The following is an 18,112-nucleotide window of genomic DNA, read 5'->3' as shown; positions in this document are numbered from 1 at the left end:
TATAATGCCTGTTGCTCATTTATAATGCATATTGCTTTCCTTCATCATGATTAGAAAAATAAAAGTTTATTAACACATCACATAACTTTAAGTATGATTGAAATTAACAAATAAAAATTGTAAACATTATTTATACATATTCCAGGCTTTTTCATGATAAGCCTGATTATTCCTGCCAGTTGTCCCTGCACATTTCGTCTAGTAGTGGTCATTTGTATTGTATTTTCTTTTGTGCATCTGAGCCAATTTGCAGTGAGATAAATGGGAGAAGCCACTGATTCCCAACCTAGATATTCTCTCAGTTCTTGTCCTAGATGCCTGAATAGTTCTCATGAGCACCAGGCCTTAATCCTGCCTCTCTGCCCCCAAGCCTGAATTTCCCTGGGAGCAGGAAGAGCAGGTATCAGGACTAGGCACTGATGAGCTCTGGCATTAAGTTCACAACCATAGAGAGACAGAAGGCTGACATGTTGTGATAACACAAAGGTTGCTGCCAGAGTATATTTTCAGGACGACATTTTTAAAAATTCTATGATGAAAATCTGAAATAAAATACAGATCTATTTCTTATATGAAAAAATAACTTCATTGTGGCTCAGTGGTTGAGCATTGCCCCATGAACCAGGAGGTCACTGTACGATTCCTGGTCAGGGCACATGCCTGGATTGTGGGCTTAATCCCCAGTGGGGGGCGTGCAGGAGGTAACTGATCAATGATACTCTCTTATTAATGTTTCTATCTTTCTCTTTCTCTCTGAAATTAATAAAAATATATTTAAAAACAAAAACCTCTAATACTTGTTCTTCTTCTCTCAGAATTCCAACCAGGAGTGCCATGGAAAGGTATCCAAAACATTGACCCTGAATCTGATCCCTATGTCACCCCAGGAAGTGTGCTGGGAGGTACAGCCACATCTCCCATTGTAGATACTGACCACCAACTTCTGCGGGATAACACCACAGGTAAATAAGTCAAGCATCCCTTGTGTTGATGATTCAACACCCAATATTTTCAGATGTGTCAATCTGTGGCTTCATTTATACTTGCTACTATCTAATAACCAGAAAACATAAGAACATAAAGCTTTTCCAAGTTTCATTTGTTATACTGACATTTATCTGCAATATTTTTATCTTATTTTTCATCTGTCACTCAAAGGGTCTAATTCTTCCCTCAACACCTCGCTGCCTTCACCTGGTGCCTGGCCCTACAGTGCCTCTGACAACTCCTTTACCAACGTTCATAGCACTTCAGGTATGAGTGTGACCTGTTTGTTTCCTTTTACACAGGAAATTGGCATGTATTTCTTAACGAATACTTTTATAGTAGTTGAATAGCAGCAATATGTCAGCATAGATGGAGGCACAACTCTTGTATTGACCATGTTCTGGAGGACCTTCCAGTGTCAGAGGGGCAGGATGAGACGTACAGCTTTAGGACAAAGCAAACGGTGACATAATCACAGAGAGCTGTCAGTGTGAAAGAGGTCAGAGGTTATATCCTGATGACACAAGTGCTTTTCTTTTAACCAATCTCCCAAGAGAATCAAGGGCCATGGGAAGAACGAGGTAAGGCCAGGTTTTATTCCTAAAGCAGCCAATTGTAGCTTGCTTTTCTCTAAAAATCCTTTCACTTTCAGACAAAGTCTATGGGCAGCCCTGGCTTGGTTGCTCAGTTGGTTAGAGCATTGTCCCGATACGCCAAGGTTGCAGGTTTGATCCCCAGTCAGGGCACATACAAGTATCAACCAATGAATGCATAAATAAGTAGGACAACAAATATCTCTCTCTCCTCTCTCTCTCTCCTCTCCCCCCTCCCCCACTCCTTTCCTTTCTCTCTCTAAAATAAATAAAGAAATAAAATTTTAAAGGCTAAGGACAGATGGCTAAGGGAAAACAAGAGGACCTTGATTAATTCTACCAACAACCTTTCCTGAGTTCCTTTTTTGTTGTTTTGTTTTTGGGGGAATACTAGGGAATGGAAAAGTTAATGGCCATATAATGGATATAATAGAGCCTTTGAAGGCACTCAACACAATGCCTTACAGATTGGGAGAGAAATCATGAGTAATTGGCACTTTGGTCTTGGAAAAGTTAGACCTTAAGCCATTCAACTCATTAAGGCTTCTGTTCTTTGTCTAGGCAAAAGTAAATAAAACAAATCCTTAGCTACCTACTAAGATTCTGCAGGTTAATGACCTTACAAATTATTTTCTATTTTTTTCTTTTTACCTATGTCATATCAACAGTGCAACAATGATCTATCATTTTATTGAGTGCTCCTGTAAACCAGGCAGCATGCTAAGCCTTCAGCATGAATTCCTTTAAAAAAAAAAAAAAGCAATGACTTATTTCTTTCTAATGACTCAGTGGGTTTGAAGTCTGGGCAGGGCCTCGTTGGCCAGTTTCTCTGCTGCGATAGGGTCAGCTGGGGTGTCTCATGAAGTTGCAGTCGATGGCAGCGGAGCTGAGCTGGAAGGTTTCCCTCAGATGTCAGCTGTCCAACTCCCCAGTGTGCCTTCTCTCACAGCATGTGCTGCCTCATCACAGTATTTTATCTCAAGCTTCTTTTTTTTTAATTGAATTTATTAGGGTGACATACATTTGCAAAACCATATAGGTTTTAAGTGTACAATTCAAGAAAACATTATCTGCACGCTGCATCATGTGCTTATCGCCCCAAGTAAAGTCTCTTTTGTCCCCATTTTACCCCCTTGCCCACTTCCACCTACCCCCCAGCTATCACCACACTGTTGTTAGCATAAATTCTATTTTTTTTCTTTTTAAGATCCTTTTTTATTGATTTTTTAAAAATACATTTTTTTAATGATTTCAGAGAGGAGGCAAGAGGGGAGAGAGAGAAACATCAATGATGAGAGAGAATCATTGATTGGCTGCCTCCTGCATGCCCCCTGCTGGAGATCGAGCCTGCAACCTGGGCATGTGCCCTTGACTGGAATCAAACCTGGGACCCTTTAGTCTGCAGGTCGACGCACTATCCATTGAGCCAAACCAGCTAGCAGTGGTTCTCAACCTGTGGGTCGCAACCCCTTTGGAGTTGAACGACCCTTTCACGAGGGTCACCTAAATACATCCTGCATATCAGATATTTACATTATGATTCATAACAGTAGCAAAATTACAGTTATGAAGTAGCAACGAAAATAATTTTATGGTTGGGGGTCACCACAATATGAGAAACTGTATTAAAGGGTCGCGACATTAGGAAGGTTGAGAACCACTGAGCTAGGGCTTTTTTTTATATATATATATATAAGAGGAAGGGAAAGGGGGAGGGAAAGAAACATTGATGTAATACAAAACATTGATCAGCTGCCTCCTGCATGCCCCCTACTGGGGATCAAACCCGCAACCTTTCAGTACACAGGACCACACCCAACCAACCAACTGAGCCACACCAGCCAGGGCTCAGCATGAATTTTTATCTTACTTTCACTAAAAGTAAGGAGGTTCTGGTGCTATCCCCATTTTGTAGATGAAGAAACTGAGGTTCAAAGAGCTAATGTAATTAGCTGCCTCAGGTCTGAGTGAGTGTATAAAGGAGCCAACTCAGTATTTCATGTTTTAACCACTACCCTACATTATACTTTTGTAGGACTTCTCCCTTACATGTAAAAACTCATTTTCACTTAACTCTTTTATTCCTATAACTGCCCATATCTCAGGTTTATCTGATTTATCTTTTGTCTATAATTGGACATTCACCGGAGAGATGGCCCAAAAATTAGCCCAGATATGTCTCCCCATCCAAGGCTCAATCCCACCTCCAAAATTATCTTTCCTTTTTAACTAAACTCTGTATTTTTCTTAGTGATGCTCCCATGTATCACTAAGTCACAATATGTCAGTATTGTTTTGCTCTTTCATTTCTCCCTTGTTCCCTGGATCCAGGCAGTGATGATGTCCCCAAGTGGTTTAGTCTACCGTCGTACCTCTCCTATCCATGTCTCTGTTCCAGTCTGTGTGCTGTCACCCGGGTTTTAGATCCTGCTTTAAATACTACATACTGAATCTACTGCAAAATCTCCTCCTGATGGCTCAGTCAGTCCCCAGCCTGCCTTCACGGCCTCCTTTACCTCTCTGCCCCTGTGGAATGTTCAGCCAGAATTGGGGAAAGCATATTTGGTACAGGATGGGTGTAAATTGAACCTTGGTTTATATTTTTCAGTCTCTCTCAGCCCATCTATTCATGTAAATCCTTCAAGACCTGTCTTTGCAAAGCCTTTGCTGACAGTCCAGCCTTGTCTTTCTTCTCTGTGTATTGAGCATATATAATGTTGCCTGGGGTTACCAATTTTGTTGTTCACCTGTTTTGTCTTCCCATCTGACCTTGAAGTTCTTGAGAATAACTGTTTATATTACCCACACACTGATTTAGCGTCTTAAAGCATAGTAAGCCCTTAGAGAATATTTGTTGATTGTATTTTTTAAAATCTGTTTGTTGATATCTAATATTCTGGATATCAAGAAAAATGTAATTTTCTAATGTAATTTCCATTAAGTCAATAAGTATTTGTAGAATGTTTTAGTTCTGCTAGGTTTCATATTCTATATCTAGAAGTCTGATGGGTTCAGGAATACTGTCCCATTTGAATTTATCTTCCCTTTTGGGCTATGTTTAGTTAAGAAAGCTGTAGGGAATTAGATAACTTATTAAAGCTTTACTCCATTTGTTAATTTGTCAATTCAGAGTGATAGTTAGTCATTGAAAATTTTATATTTAGTAAGCTCAAAAACTATTATTTTGCATTGCTGCTTTTTAAATGTGCACTTACTGTTTTTAGAATTTAAATGTGTGTGCATGCTCACAAAAGTTGTGTATTTGGTGACAAAAGTAACCTTACTCCTTCCTCAATTTTCTTACAGCAAAGTTCCCTGATTACAAATCAACATGGTCCCCAGATCCCATAGGACACAACCCCACTCATCTCTCCAACAAGATGTGGAAAAACCATATTTCCTCAAGGAACACTACACCGCTGCCCCGCCCACCGCCTGGTCTGACCAACCCCAAACCATCATCTCCCTGGAGCAGCACAGCACCACGATCAGTCAGGGGGTGGGGGACACAGGACTCACGGCTTGCCTCGGGTGAGAAGGATCTGCATAAAGGAGCATCCTTGTTCAAACACAAAGGTCTTATGTTAACACAAATGGTGAAGATGTGAAGTCTTCACAAGAGAGGAAATGCAGGTTGGCTGGTAGAGGCGAAAGTGTCTCTTGAGTGGAAAATTGCAGTCAGTGTAAGGCAGGGGTGGGCAAACTTTTTGACTCGAGGGCCACAATGGGTTCTTAAACTGGACCGGAGGGCCGGAACAAAAGCATGGATGGAGTGTTTGTGTGAACTAATATAAATTCAAAGTAAACATCATTACATAAAAGGGTACGGTCTTTTTTTTTTTTTAGTTTTATTCATTTCAAACGGGCCGGATCCGGCCCGCGGGCCGTAGTTTGCCCACGGCTGGTGTAAGGCAAAGGGACCCAAGAACTCCCAAGGTGCTGATGGAGTAAAAATGACGAATGGCAGAGTGAGAGCACTAGGAGGAAAACGTTGTCTTGTAGAGAAGGTATAAGAATGCTTAGGGATCCGGGTCTCGGAGAAGAGAGCTGGCTCCTCAGTGACAAGATAAAGATCAGAGTGAGGTGGAAAAGAGACACTGATTTATACGAGGAAGAAGCAGCATGTGGGCTATAGGAAAATGTTTATCACTTGTGCCTTTTTACATTTCTTGATTTTTTTTCTAATCTTATTTTCTGATTGCTTATAGCCTCTACCTGGAGTGATGGTGGTTCAGTTCGTCCTAGTTACTGGCTGGTTCTTCATAATCTCACTCCTCAGGTAATCATGCTTTCTTGTGATTTTCTAGATAGAACTTAATTGTGTTAAGAGAGAGAACCTCAGAGATGTGGGCAGATACAAAAACTAATTTATTTCCTGTCACTGCAGAGAGGTCTAGCCTGCAAGGGTGTGTCTCCCCACCCAAGGCTCAAAGCCTACTGCTGAATGGGGGATGTTGACCACTCAACTTCACGCCTGCCTTCATGGTGATGTTAACACATGTAGTTTATAAAATGGTGACAGTGGGCATTATTACCTGGTGAATTCTGTTTAGCAGAGATAACTTGTTGTATAGATTTGCCTGGCAGAATTTAGAACTAAGTGGGAGATAGCTATTTAAGTGTTTTAACTACATGCAAAAACTTACCTGTTTTTGTTTTAATTAATGAAGACTTGAGACTTGATATTAACTGTTTTTCTGCTTCACAAATAATTAACCATCTATCTCTGCAGAAGGAATGTGTCTATTTCATGAGGCTTAAATGCCTCGTGGGTACTTCTGATTTTTCTCTCTGTTACCCTCTTCTGTGTAGATGGTAGTATTCCTTTCCATCATCAGAACATGCCCTCTGGGTTGTTTGTAGTGTGGTGGGACTTCATTTGTACCAGAGCACCCTTCCTTCACATTGGTTGCTTTGATGACTGACATATTTGCAGCAGCATTCTGTTAATAAGCATTCAAATGAGGTTAAATGAACCCATCAAAACGAGCCCATACCCTTCATTTGGACTTGCCAGCACAACCTCTACAGCATCTTGTTAAAAGAGACAATTAGGTGCCCGGCTGGCATGACTCAGTGATTGAGCATCGACCTATGTCACGGTTCGGTTCCCGGTCAGAGCACATGCCTGGGTTGTGGGCTCGATCCCCAGTGTGGAGTGTGCAGGAGGCAGCCGATTGATGATTCTCTCATCATTGATGTTTCTGTCTCTCTCTCCCTCTCCCTTCCTCTCTAAAATTAATTTAAAAATATTTTTTAAAAAGAGAGATCAATTAGGCCTCCCTGCCTTCCACACACAGAATGATTTGTCTAGCATTGAATTCATAAATGAATTTGTGTACACTTTGCTAAGCTAGCACTTCCAGAGTGGTTCCCATGGGATATTAGTAGGTGTCTGGCCTAATATGTTGGGAATGTATACTTGATTAAACAAAATTAAGCAGGTTTCTTCACTATGAGACTTTTTAGTTCCTTTAATATGCTAACATGTGTTATGATCCACTGTGGGGAAATAGAGCTTCTCCTAAATTTATTTTCCCAGCGAACTTATCTAATGTTCGATAGGTCACTTTTGTCACCAAATACACATAAATTTGCGAGTAAACCCAGGGCTGGTACATGCTGAGAAAGGCAGTTTCCTAAATACAATTAACATGAGGAAGAGTCTGGATTGGCTCTTAATCTTGTATCTAATAATTCAGCTAAAAGCCCCAGGTTACTTAGCTAATATTTGACTAAAGCATGAAGACTTTTTATAACCATCCTCAAAACTATATCTGCCTCATTATTTCTAAGTAGTCACACACAGTGTGGTGGGTGTAGTGTGGTTAGGATGAGAGATACACTGTATTGAAATGAGACTGGGCAAGCCAACCAGCTGTTCACTCCCATTTTATTTTATTTTTCACTCCCGTTTTATAATATGAAAAATAGTATGTATATATGTGTGTAAAAGGAATATAGGGATTGGCTGTGTTTGTATTAAAAAGAATTCAATAATTTTAAAAATCAACACTTGCTGCTTAGCAGACTAATCTGGGTTATAGTTTAAAAGAAGGTTATAAGGTCAAATCTTTGGTGCCTGGATAAACTTACTTTTTATTACCTAAAATATTTTTGGAAGACATCTATCCTGAAAAGTCACTAGTGGCATACACTGATATGCTTCTGTAGTCAATTGTCACTTTAAAAACAATGCTAAGAGCTGTTTCTCCAATCATCTATAATAATAAAAGCGTAATATGCTAATTAGACCAGACTGCCGGACATCCTTCTGGATGACCTTCCTGACGAAGCTGGGGCTGCGAGTGAGGCAAGCGCCGCCGCAGCTGCAAGGGCCAAGCCCCTTGCACGAATGTCATGCATCGGGCCTCTAGTCTATATATATAAAAGGCTAATATGCTAAGTGTCCGACCAGTCGCTATGACATGCACTGACCACCAGGGGGCAGATGCTCCACACAGGAGCTTCCCTGATGCACACTGGCCAATTACAAAGAAATGGCACCGAGGACCTGGCACCCACAAAGCAACACTCAGCTTCCCCCAAGTGGGACACAGGCCCCACCACCACCCCGGAGTGACAGCCCACCAAATCACAGCTGACACTGCCGAGACCCAGTGGCGCAAAATTCGGCCCACAGCCCAGCCCAGCCTGGAAACGGTTGCTGTGGGTGCCAGGTAATGACGTTACATAGCAACACCCAGCTTCCTCTCCCTAGCATCTAGCCCAGTGGTTCTCAACCTTGGCTGCGCATTAGAATCACCTGGGAATCTTTAAAATCCTGATTTCCAGGCCTCGTCCTCGGGAAATTCTGTTTCTTTGTTATGGGGTGGGGCCACAACATTAGTAACAAAGAAACAGAATTTCCAGAGGATGAGGCCCGGAAATCAGGATTTTAAAAAGATTCCCAGGTGATTCTAATGCGCAGCCAAGGTTGAGAACCACTGGGCTAGATGCTAGGGAGAGGAAGCTGGGTGTTGCTATGTAACGTCATTACCTGGCACCCACAGCAACCGTTTCCAGGCTGGGCTGGGCTGTTGGAATCCTATTTTCTTTTCATTAGCCAGAAAATGGAGATTTATAAAGTTTAGAACCCAACTGAAAAGAAGTAAGAAATGGTGGACCTTGAAAATGACTTCAGGTTTTCTCACTGCGCAGAATATAGTCAAACACTGCTACAGTTAAATATTTCACCCTTTGTTCTCCCTGCATGATCTACAATAATAATCTGCTTCGTGTTGATATTTACTGCTGTGTTGCTCACAATTACCTAAAAGAGAAGTTGGGATGCTTCACTCGGCTGGAAAAAGTTTAGCTAAATCAGAAATCAGGTCTAATTAAGGAATTTCATATATATAAAGCTCTCGTTGGGTTGCTCACAATTACCTGAAAGAGAAGTTGGGATGCTTCACTGGGCTGGAAAAAGTTTAGCTAAATCAGAAAGCAGGTCTAATTAAGGAAGTTTATATATATAAAGCTCTCGCTGGGTCCAATCACACGAGTGTGTTTCCATCTGTCATTGTCGATTGTGAATTTATTTGACACTTCAATTATAGAGAAAGGGCCAATAGGGATATTAAAATATTTCTTCTAATTAATTTCCTTTCAATGTGCATGAATTCGTGCACTGGGCCACTAGTTTTCTAAAGAACTATGGGGAAACTGCCAGTTTTATCCTGCAGGGTTTCCATGGTAAAACCACGGAATGTTTCCCACTGCTGCTGCCAGTAGCACAACTTTTGAAGGCTCTTCCAATAGTAATCTGTTTCACTTCCAAGGAAATGAACTGAAATGTTGGACTGTGCAGCTTAAATAAACATAGTTGAGATCTCGATACAAATAAATTAATCAGAGTGAATAAATAGATCTATTCATTTGAGTCATAGATGAGGGCAATTATCCCCAATCACTGAACATCTTAGTGGTAAGATCCTGGCTAAGGTGAGCAACTACAACCTTTGGTCCCATTGGCAGTGGGCAGCAGAGGACAGAGCAGTAGGTAGAAATAGTTTCACCTTGAGATGGCCAAAGTAGGGGTAAGAGGACATTAGAATAGCCTTTGAGCTGGGGCAGCTGTCAGTACTTTAAATCATCAGATGGTTAGCAGTGCTTTTTTTGTTAGTGGCTTTCTCTCTAGCTCTTTGTGAGGTTGTTAACTGGGGAGGTGGAAGAATACTACATTAGTAATGATGCTGAGAATTTTGTGTTTTCTTAAACTCTTCTTTGGGTAGCATCTTATTTATGCTTTTTAAAGCTCTACAAATTAGCACATGTTCACATCTTAAAGAATATAGACCACAGGTTGAATCATATGCTTTTGTTTTGAGCTTCACTTGTACAAACTTTTTAATTTGCAAAATGGGCACATTAGATCTCTGCCCAGTGCTTTGCGTATCTTAAAATTTTTCTTTAAGACCTCTGTACTTGATGCACTCTTTTATTTTGAGTTCTTCATTCATCCCTCCGAGACTTATTTAGTACTATTACTCTTTATGAGCCAGAAGCCCTTCTCATTCTTATGTATAAGAAAGGTCACTTGACTTCCTTTCACACCCACCTTCAGTTTTTATCTCACGAATGTCTTACTCCTTAGATTGATGGGTCAACCTTGAGAACCATCTGCATGCAGCATGGCCCACTGCTGACATTCCATCTGAACCTAACCCAGGGCACCGCCCTGATCCGATACAGCACCAAACAGGAGGCGGCCAAGGCCCAAACTGCACTGCACATGTGAGTACCCATCCTATATGCTCACTGAGACCAACACACAGGAAGATGCACACATTAATATTCTGGCACCTGCTTAATTAAACAAAGATGCACGAGAACACGCTCAAAACGATACCATTGCCTAGCAATTGTTTCGTACTGAGGTGGCTGTTCTTTACCTGCCTAAGCGTGGATTGTCCTGTGTACATCATAGGACGATCATGATAATTCCATAAGTGAAAAATTAGTGAAGTAGTAAATAAATTTTAAGTACCATAAAACAAAGATCAATATCTATGAAAATGTGAACCATAATTACTGTCTCTTTTTATAATCCTATCTAACTGCTTACTTTGGCTTCTTTGTGGGTGATGGAATATTGTGGTCTTGGTGAATAGCAGGGGTTTTGCATCAAGTAGGTGGGACTGGATCACACTTTGAGCATCCCCCTCCCTGCCACTCTCAAACTGGTAGACAAGAAAGAGCTGGCTCCCTGTGGCTGCATATGCACAACAAGCAGCTACACACAGAACAAGCAAGTAATGCTGAGGCTCCGGCAGTGAGCCTGCCGCTGAGATGGAGCAGCATTTCCAGGTGTCTAAAGCTGGGTCACCCTGATGCTTGGTGTGTGATCTTTTACCTCCCATGGGGGTGGGGGAGAGGTGACATCATTCTTGACATATAAATTTCACACATTAAAGGATATTGATATATAGTATCTTCCGATAGCCTTTGGATATCTTGAGAGTTTGTGATATTTTATTGCTTTAAATCAGTACCTGGTGGTCTAGTAAAAATGCAGTTTCTGACACTGTGATTCTGCATTTTAAAAAGCACCCAGGAGATGTGGACGCTTCTAGTCAAAGGACTGCACTTTGAATAACAAGGACTCAAAATGCTCAGTCCCTGTGTGCTTTAGGATTTTCCTCAAATCCATAGTTCTTCTCTTCCTTTTTTTGCAGGTGTGTGTTGGGAAACACTACCATCCTGGCTGAGTTTGCCACTGATGATGAAGTTAGCCGCTTTCTGGCACAAGCTCAGCCCCCTACACCTGCAGCAACCCCAAGCGCACCCGCAGCAGGTTGGCAGTCGCTGGAGACCAGCCAGACCCAGTCAGATCCCGTCGGACCTGCTCTGAATCTTTTCGGTGGGTCCACAGGGCTCGGGCAATGGAGCAGCAGTGCTGGCGGCAGCAGTGGGGCCGATCTTGCTGGCGCTTCGTTGTGGGGGCCCCCAAACTATTCTTCTAGCTTGTGGGGAGTCCCAACTGTGGAAGATCCCCATAGGATGGGCAGCCCTGCTCCTTTACTACCTGGTGACCTTCTAGGAGGAGGGTCGGATTCAATCTGAACTTTGAACTTTCAACTCTGACCTCGTGACCTTTTTTGGAACAGCAGCAGCACTAACTTGACCTTTTCGTTTTTTTTTTCAACTTGCAATAAATACATTTTTAAAAGGAAAAAAGAAAACGGAGAGAGAAAAAAAAAGGTGGGTCATTGACAGACTGTCTGAGCACATAGTTGCCTCCCTTATAACTTCAGTTTTTTCGTTTGGAATATGAATCCAAAAAGAGAACATATCACTCTTGAAATACTTGAATCATGAACGCCAACCTAGAAAGACAATGTGAAGCAAGTACACATACCATTTAAATTTAAACACAAAAAAATTAAAAAAATTAGTTTCTAGTTTTTCACTTTTTTCATGTTATATGGAAGTTGTTGCTAAGAAACATATATACTGAAAAATAGCTTTTTAACTTTGTTTGCACTGGGTGTGTTTCCGTCCTTAGGTCTACCATGTTTGGGAGGGAGGGGAATTCAAAAGAATTGTTGGGGTGGGGGGAGGGAAGACTTGACGGAGCCTCACTTTAAAAACAAAAACAAAAAACCTAAAAAAAAAAAAAGGAAAAATTTGTGATTGGCTGGTTGATAAATACCAGTGTGTTCTGGCACATGTAACTGCCCAGGCATGCTCGTTCTGGTATGTGTGTGCACGTGTGTTCATGTGCATTCGCGTGCATCCTTCTTTCTGTCTCTGTGTGTGTGTGTGCCTGTGTCCTCTTCTGCCTCCTCCTCCTTCCTGACCCTGATTTCTCAGAAAGCTGCGTTGCTGACAGTCCGTAGGCTGGCTGGCCGGCCATCTGCTTTTTACTTTTATTATTATTTTTTTTAACTATGAGAACACACAAGCACGGAGAGCCACTGCTACTAAAGCAACTCCTGTGGGCTGCATTAAAATGAACAGAGTGCTTTTTAATGATGAAAGCAGAGAGCTCCTTTACATTTGCAAATTAGCCTGAGTGTGAGTTTTCTCTAGCTTTTCTTTTGACCTAGCAGTAGAGCGGAGCACTGCCAAGTCCAAAAAATTAGGAGAGCAGGAGGTACCTCTGGGAGCAGCTGTGTGTTTATTTATTTCTGTTTTTTAAAACAAGTGGCCACTAGGCACATCCGAATCTCTGTTAAGTTTTACGCAGGCCTTTTCGTGACTTTGAATGGGAACAGATGATAAGTTAGTTTTTAATTATGTGATGTCTCGAAAGCAGAAAATCTGTGTTCCCCTCCTTTCTTGTGTAATCAGGTATGAGAAATTCATCAGAAAGGTAATGCTGAATCCAACATTTCTATTCTCTTTTTCATTTTATGGAAACAGAAAAAAGTAAGTTGTGAGCAGCCTCCTGAAAGCATCCGCAGCTCCTCCCTCTCTGCTCCTTTCTTGCTGAGCGTTACCTGTGCCAGGCCGTGGCGTGTTACAGCACCAGGCCATCACTGACAGAAACGTTTACTTAACGAATGTTCTTAAACCAGTGTGTACTTCAAGCGTTTCCTTTTGTTTCTCTGTGTTGTGTATTTCCTGTGTATGTGGTTTTGCTTAGGCAGGTATAACTTAGCAAAGACTTTTAAGTATTGCACCTTTTTTTGGTTTTGACCTCTTTTTTTTCCTTATAATGTTGCTTTTTTATTTTGGTATTTAAAGACTTTTTTTTTTAAAGCATCAATGTAGTAGTACTCTGGGCCGAATAGGAGGCATCTTTTAATCCACAGTTATCACCAACATGTATGTACTTATGTTGGAATCAAAATGTATCAAACTGCTTTTTGTGAAGTTATAGCAGCCCTGAGGGGGTACCCCTTTATACAAAGCAGATGGCGGGTGGGGTGGGGGGAGGGGAGTCGTATGCCGGTAATGTGCTAGCACTTGTGTGGACATCCCAATCTGCATTATACTGTTTAACATAAAGTGCCGACATTCTGTACCAGCAAATACCTGCCCATTCCAACCCTTGGTGGGAGCAGACCTCTACTGTCCTCCATAACTTGCTGCTAGTGAGGACAAAGGAGTTTTTCTTTCTTTAGCATCTTCAGTGAAGGATATAACAATGCCTAATGTATTTGACTTTTAGCTTGTGTATTTGTGTAGGTGGGTGGGTGGGTATGTATAGGAAAAGGCAAAAACTCATTCAAGTGGTTTTGTGAGACAATGGGAATTCTGTAGTCCTCTCGGCTTACCCTGTTGATTATAAACCTAGCCTCTAAAGAGATTGACATGCATAATTCAAGTGAGCATTCGCTCATACAAGTCTTTATGCACCCTTCGTGGGTAGGTGGTCAAACTTGAGTTGCCAGCGTTGGTTTGGTCCCATTGGATGCCTTGTAGAAACTAACCGTGCCCTCCTCCTGCTCTCGGTTTTCATCACCACCATGCCCCTTCCACCTCTGCCCACGTACACAGTGTCTCCTCCCAGCCCCACTGACTGCTCTGTGTGAGGAGCAAAACCCTGCCAGGTGGCGAGCTCCAGGTGAAGAGCAGCTGTGCTCAGACATCTCCAGAAGGCTAACTCTTAGCGGCCCTAGGCGAGGAGCACGTCCCGAGGCTCCGGAGAGCCAGTGGTGACCCCGCCGTTCTGGTTTCCTGCCGTGTCCTGCCCCACCTCTCCACCCTTCCAGCCTGTTGGTTCCTTGACCTGCACTATGGGTTAGTTGAGTTCCTTACGATACTACGGTGAAAGCCGGGTGCTAGAGCCCCTCTTGTTTACAAGACATACTGAGGGATTTGAAATATGTAAAATTAGCATGAGAAGCTAAAATGTTCTTCCATCATAAGCTTAAAGGGAAAAAATTTAAAACTTTTAAAAAAGACCAAAAAGTGCGTATATATATACATATATATATACATATAAATATATATTTTAGATGAAGACTAACTCTGGGAGCATTTAACAGTGTTTTTTTGTTTTCGTTTTTAACATTTATTTTCCTGCTTTAAAATTTGCAAGCATTCTCAGGAATTCTAGGGTAGGAAGCCAGTTTTTTGAAGATGGGTTTATTTAACCGTATCTTATCCTAGATAGACAGCTGTTTCTTTCCTGTTAATAAACTTTTACAAGTTCCTGAAACTTCAAAAAGTTTAAAAAATTTTTACGTAAAAAAATGTAAAAAGAGAAGTCTCCAAACGTTATTGTCATACTGGGGAATCATACCTTTTAAAACATGTAGAAATAAATATTTTTTAAAATGATCAATTTAGCAGCAACAGGTAAATTCATTATCTTTAAAAATATGGGAGAAGGATTGAGCTTTATAAGGGCTCTATCACGGACTTGATATTGTGTGTAATTTAATTGGAGAGTGTTTGGTATATATAAATGGAAATTCCATCACTTTGTTCCTTTCCATTTAAGACTGAACTGGAATCTCCCCTACTAATTTTTATTTTTGTTAAAGGAACCCTTCTCCCTTCCCCCAGCCCTACCAACAAAAGAAAGGAAGAAAGAAAAAAACAACAGCTTAAATAAAAGTAACTCTAATCTGTAAAATAGTACCGTTGGATTGCTGAGAATCTATGTAAAGAGTTAGGAAATATAGGTTAATAACTTTTGGAACAAATTTTAAATATAGGCATTACTAGAGGAAAAATATCTATGGACTGTTCTATTAATGAAGAATGTCTGTCTTACCTCCATTTGTTATGGCAGGAGGAGAAAATAATAGAATCTAATAAGGAACAAGTGATTTTACTTTTTTTTGCTCCCAGCCACTGTTGTGCTCATTTTAAATGCTGTTTTAAAGATCTGCTGCTTAACTATCCCCGTCCCTCAGCCGGAGAGATGCGGAGTGTTTCCTTTCAGTTTTGGGTGAAGTTGAATTCTCCTTTTGTATTCCCTCCTGGGGCCCGGGGTCAGAATTCCCAAGCATGACCACAGCTTCTTTTAAACATCTAAGCTTCCCAGTGGGAAAGGAACTCCCACTCGACAGGTACAGGGAGTGGGTGGGGTTGCTGCCTGCAATTTCTCTAAAACCGCGTTAGTGCCTTCGTACATACACCCAGGCATCCTAAGCAGGGGAACCCGTGTGTATGTGCTTGTGGTCCAGACACTCCACGGACGTTAAGACGCTTGCCCAATAAGGACATTGGAGTGGTTCTGGACAGGCCCCAAAGGCAATGGGCTAAATTTAAAGTAAATAAACAGAAATCAAGGAAGTTAAATATGCTTTATGTCTGGAAAATGCGGAATGCCAAGGTCCTTCCTTGTGTCGATGCCCTCGGTTACTGGGCATTGACTTCTCCAGGTGTGTCAGTGTGACCGCGAGAATGATTTGGGAAGTCTCCGTGTCAGGCCAGTAGAAAGGGGTTCGTATTGTTCTATTCTTGTCCTTCCTCTCCTCCCTTTCCCTGCCCTTTTCCTTTTTTTCTTTTATCAACTTGCTGGAAGCTTTGCTTTTTATTGGTTGGCAGTGTTTTAAGAACAGGATATGGTGAGATGTAATGGAAGAGGAAGACTCTGCGTTCCATGGTATTCTTTGGCAAGAGCCACGTCTGCTGAGAGGATATGCGGCTTCAAAACACTTTAGAAAATTCAGTGGGAGTGTCTTCTCCTCCACTACATTCTGGCATGTGTGCAGAGGCTCGCTAGTCACCTCTCATTACATCAATTTGCTTTATAAACATTCTGATCATGTAAATTTGAGCTTTCCAATTTTTTACTAGTTCCCCTTTATTTCTTTAAACACTTATTACTAGTGGCTAGAGGTGTCCATCTCTCAAACATCACAAACTTGGTTTCTGTCTACCACATGAGTAGCCAAAACGAAAGCAGCACTAGTAGGGGAAGGGATGTCTTCATCCGACTGGGGACCTCTGCTGGCAATTGAGATCCAGTGCCATTACCTAATTTTAGGTGTTGCTGTTTTTTTTAAAAAATAGCAAAGTTCTTATCTCCAAGACACTGTGAAAAAGTGGATGTGGCATCTCTGATCCCTCAGGCCCTAGCCCTTGGTATTTTTCATTTACGACAGTCACAGAAGTTAACCAGCAGTGCCGCCGTTAAAGCCCCAAACAGAATTCTTTCATCAGTGCCCTCCCGTAAATCAGCATTACCCATAGCCATTCAATTTGTTTTATTTATAGCAGTTTGCTTTTCTATTACGATGGCTCCTGTTCTAAGAACTCTCCCACCTCTTCTGACATGAATGTAGCACAAATTAGCAGTTGGTTCTTCCAAGTTCCTGTGGGTTGACTGTGGTGTATAAGATATGCAACAAAAAAGAACGGAAAATAAATTCCTGCCTAAGAATTTGGAAGAGCTTTTACTAATACATCTAGCAGAAACTAAAATTTCACAGGCTATTAACTTGTTGCAAATATTCACTCTCACTTTCACCACTTTTTGGGAGAGAGAGGGGACAGTTTTTGTAGAGTTAACAGCCAGATTCCATATCGACCTCAGATGCTGTGTACTTTTTAATTTTATTTTTTTATATTCTGGCATCTTGACTCTCTAAACAGAATGAATACGTCTGTGTGCTGAGCAAAATGTTGCAGCCAAGCCTGTTTTCTTTGCAGTGCAAACAGGATGTTTTCAGCAGACTTGGCTGTGACAGCCATCTCTAAGATTAGGGAACAATTGAGTCTTTATGTAAAAAAGGTCCCCTTCTCCCCCGTCCTCAGCATTCAGATTCAACATATGACACTTTGTAGGTTGTTGTTTTGGAGGGTTTTTTTCTTTTGTTTTAATTATCTATAAGATCTTTAGGAGTAGAGATCTATTTTTAACTGTTAAAAAATTATCAAACTTTTCTTCTCCAGTATTTTTGCCAAGTTTTTGTCAACACTTCCTGTCTATGCATTAACTACACTTCTTAGTGTTATTGCAAAAAGGAATCTTATTGTTTTCCCTTCTATGAGTGTACAACAACCAGGCCGCATGCGATAGTGCAAATGACCATAGTCTAGCCTGTGTGTATACAGTGAATTGTCAATCTTTGACCTCAGCATCATTCAAAAAATAGGGTGCCCTTGCCCTTACCCTCTGCCGCACGCCATGTTCCACCCCCTCTGCTTTCTTATCTGCAAGTACAGGGTGTCCACACAGTCTAGAAACAGACAAATATACCTAATGTTGTCAAGGATATTCTCAACCTGTCAAAAACAAAATATATATAGTTTCACAATTAGACCATACCCTGTAGTATGGTCGGTAGGTTCATGGCCAGTGCCAAAGGTGTGTGTATTTTCAGAGGTGATTCCCACTTGTCAACGATAGTGTTGTTTTCTTGACCTTAAATTTGACAAAGGAGGTGCTGGCATCACATTCTTTAGATTTGAAATAATTATCAACTTCCAAATCTGTGAACATTGTAATAACTTAAAAATTGAACGTTGGCCCTCCCTACCCCATACAGAATGCCTCCTCCTACCCACACCGCCAAAGCAAAGAGGCCATGAGCACCTACAGGATGGTGAAGGGAACACTGATCAGGAAAGAGCTACTCCCCACCGGCTGGGCATCCATGCTGTCCTGCGGGTGGTCACTCTGA

General features: G+C 41.4%; 1 protein-coding gene across 4 annotated transcripts in view; it reads left to right on the top strand.

Moving 5' to 3' along the window:
* TNRC6B (trinucleotide repeat containing 6B) overlaps nucleotides 1–17,511 on the top strand; it is a 170,253-nt gene extending 152,742 nt beyond the window's left edge. For 3 of the 4 annotated variants that reach the window (XM_014543847.1, XM_014543848.1, XM_014543845.1), the window contains 6 exons: nucleotides 816–962; nucleotides 1,159–1,254; nucleotides 4,887–5,111; nucleotides 5,789–5,859; nucleotides 10,177–10,316; nucleotides 11,258–17,511. In XM_014543847.1, the coding sequence (XP_014399333.1) occupies nucleotides 816–962; nucleotides 1,159–1,254; nucleotides 4,887–5,111; nucleotides 5,789–5,859; nucleotides 10,177–10,316; nucleotides 11,258–11,645 (1,067 nt within the window). In that variant the 3' untranslated portion in view covers nucleotides 11,646–17,511. Of the gene's footprint in view, nucleotides 1–815; nucleotides 963–1,158; nucleotides 1,255–4,886; nucleotides 5,157–5,788; nucleotides 5,860–10,176; nucleotides 10,317–11,257 lie in introns of all 4 variants that reach the window. The other variant, XM_014543846.1, reaches the window with a different exon arrangement.
* Nucleotides 17,512–18,112: the final 601 nt, after the last annotated feature.

This window comes from Myotis brandtii, unplaced genomic scaffold, assembly GCF_000412655.1.
Source record: "Myotis brandtii unplaced genomic scaffold, ASM41265v1 scaffold339, whole genome shotgun sequence".
NCBI classification, from domain to species: Eukaryota; Metazoa; Chordata; class Mammalia; order Chiroptera; family Vespertilionidae; genus Myotis; species Myotis brandtii.
This window is presented reverse-complemented; position numbering and strand designations above follow the sequence as displayed.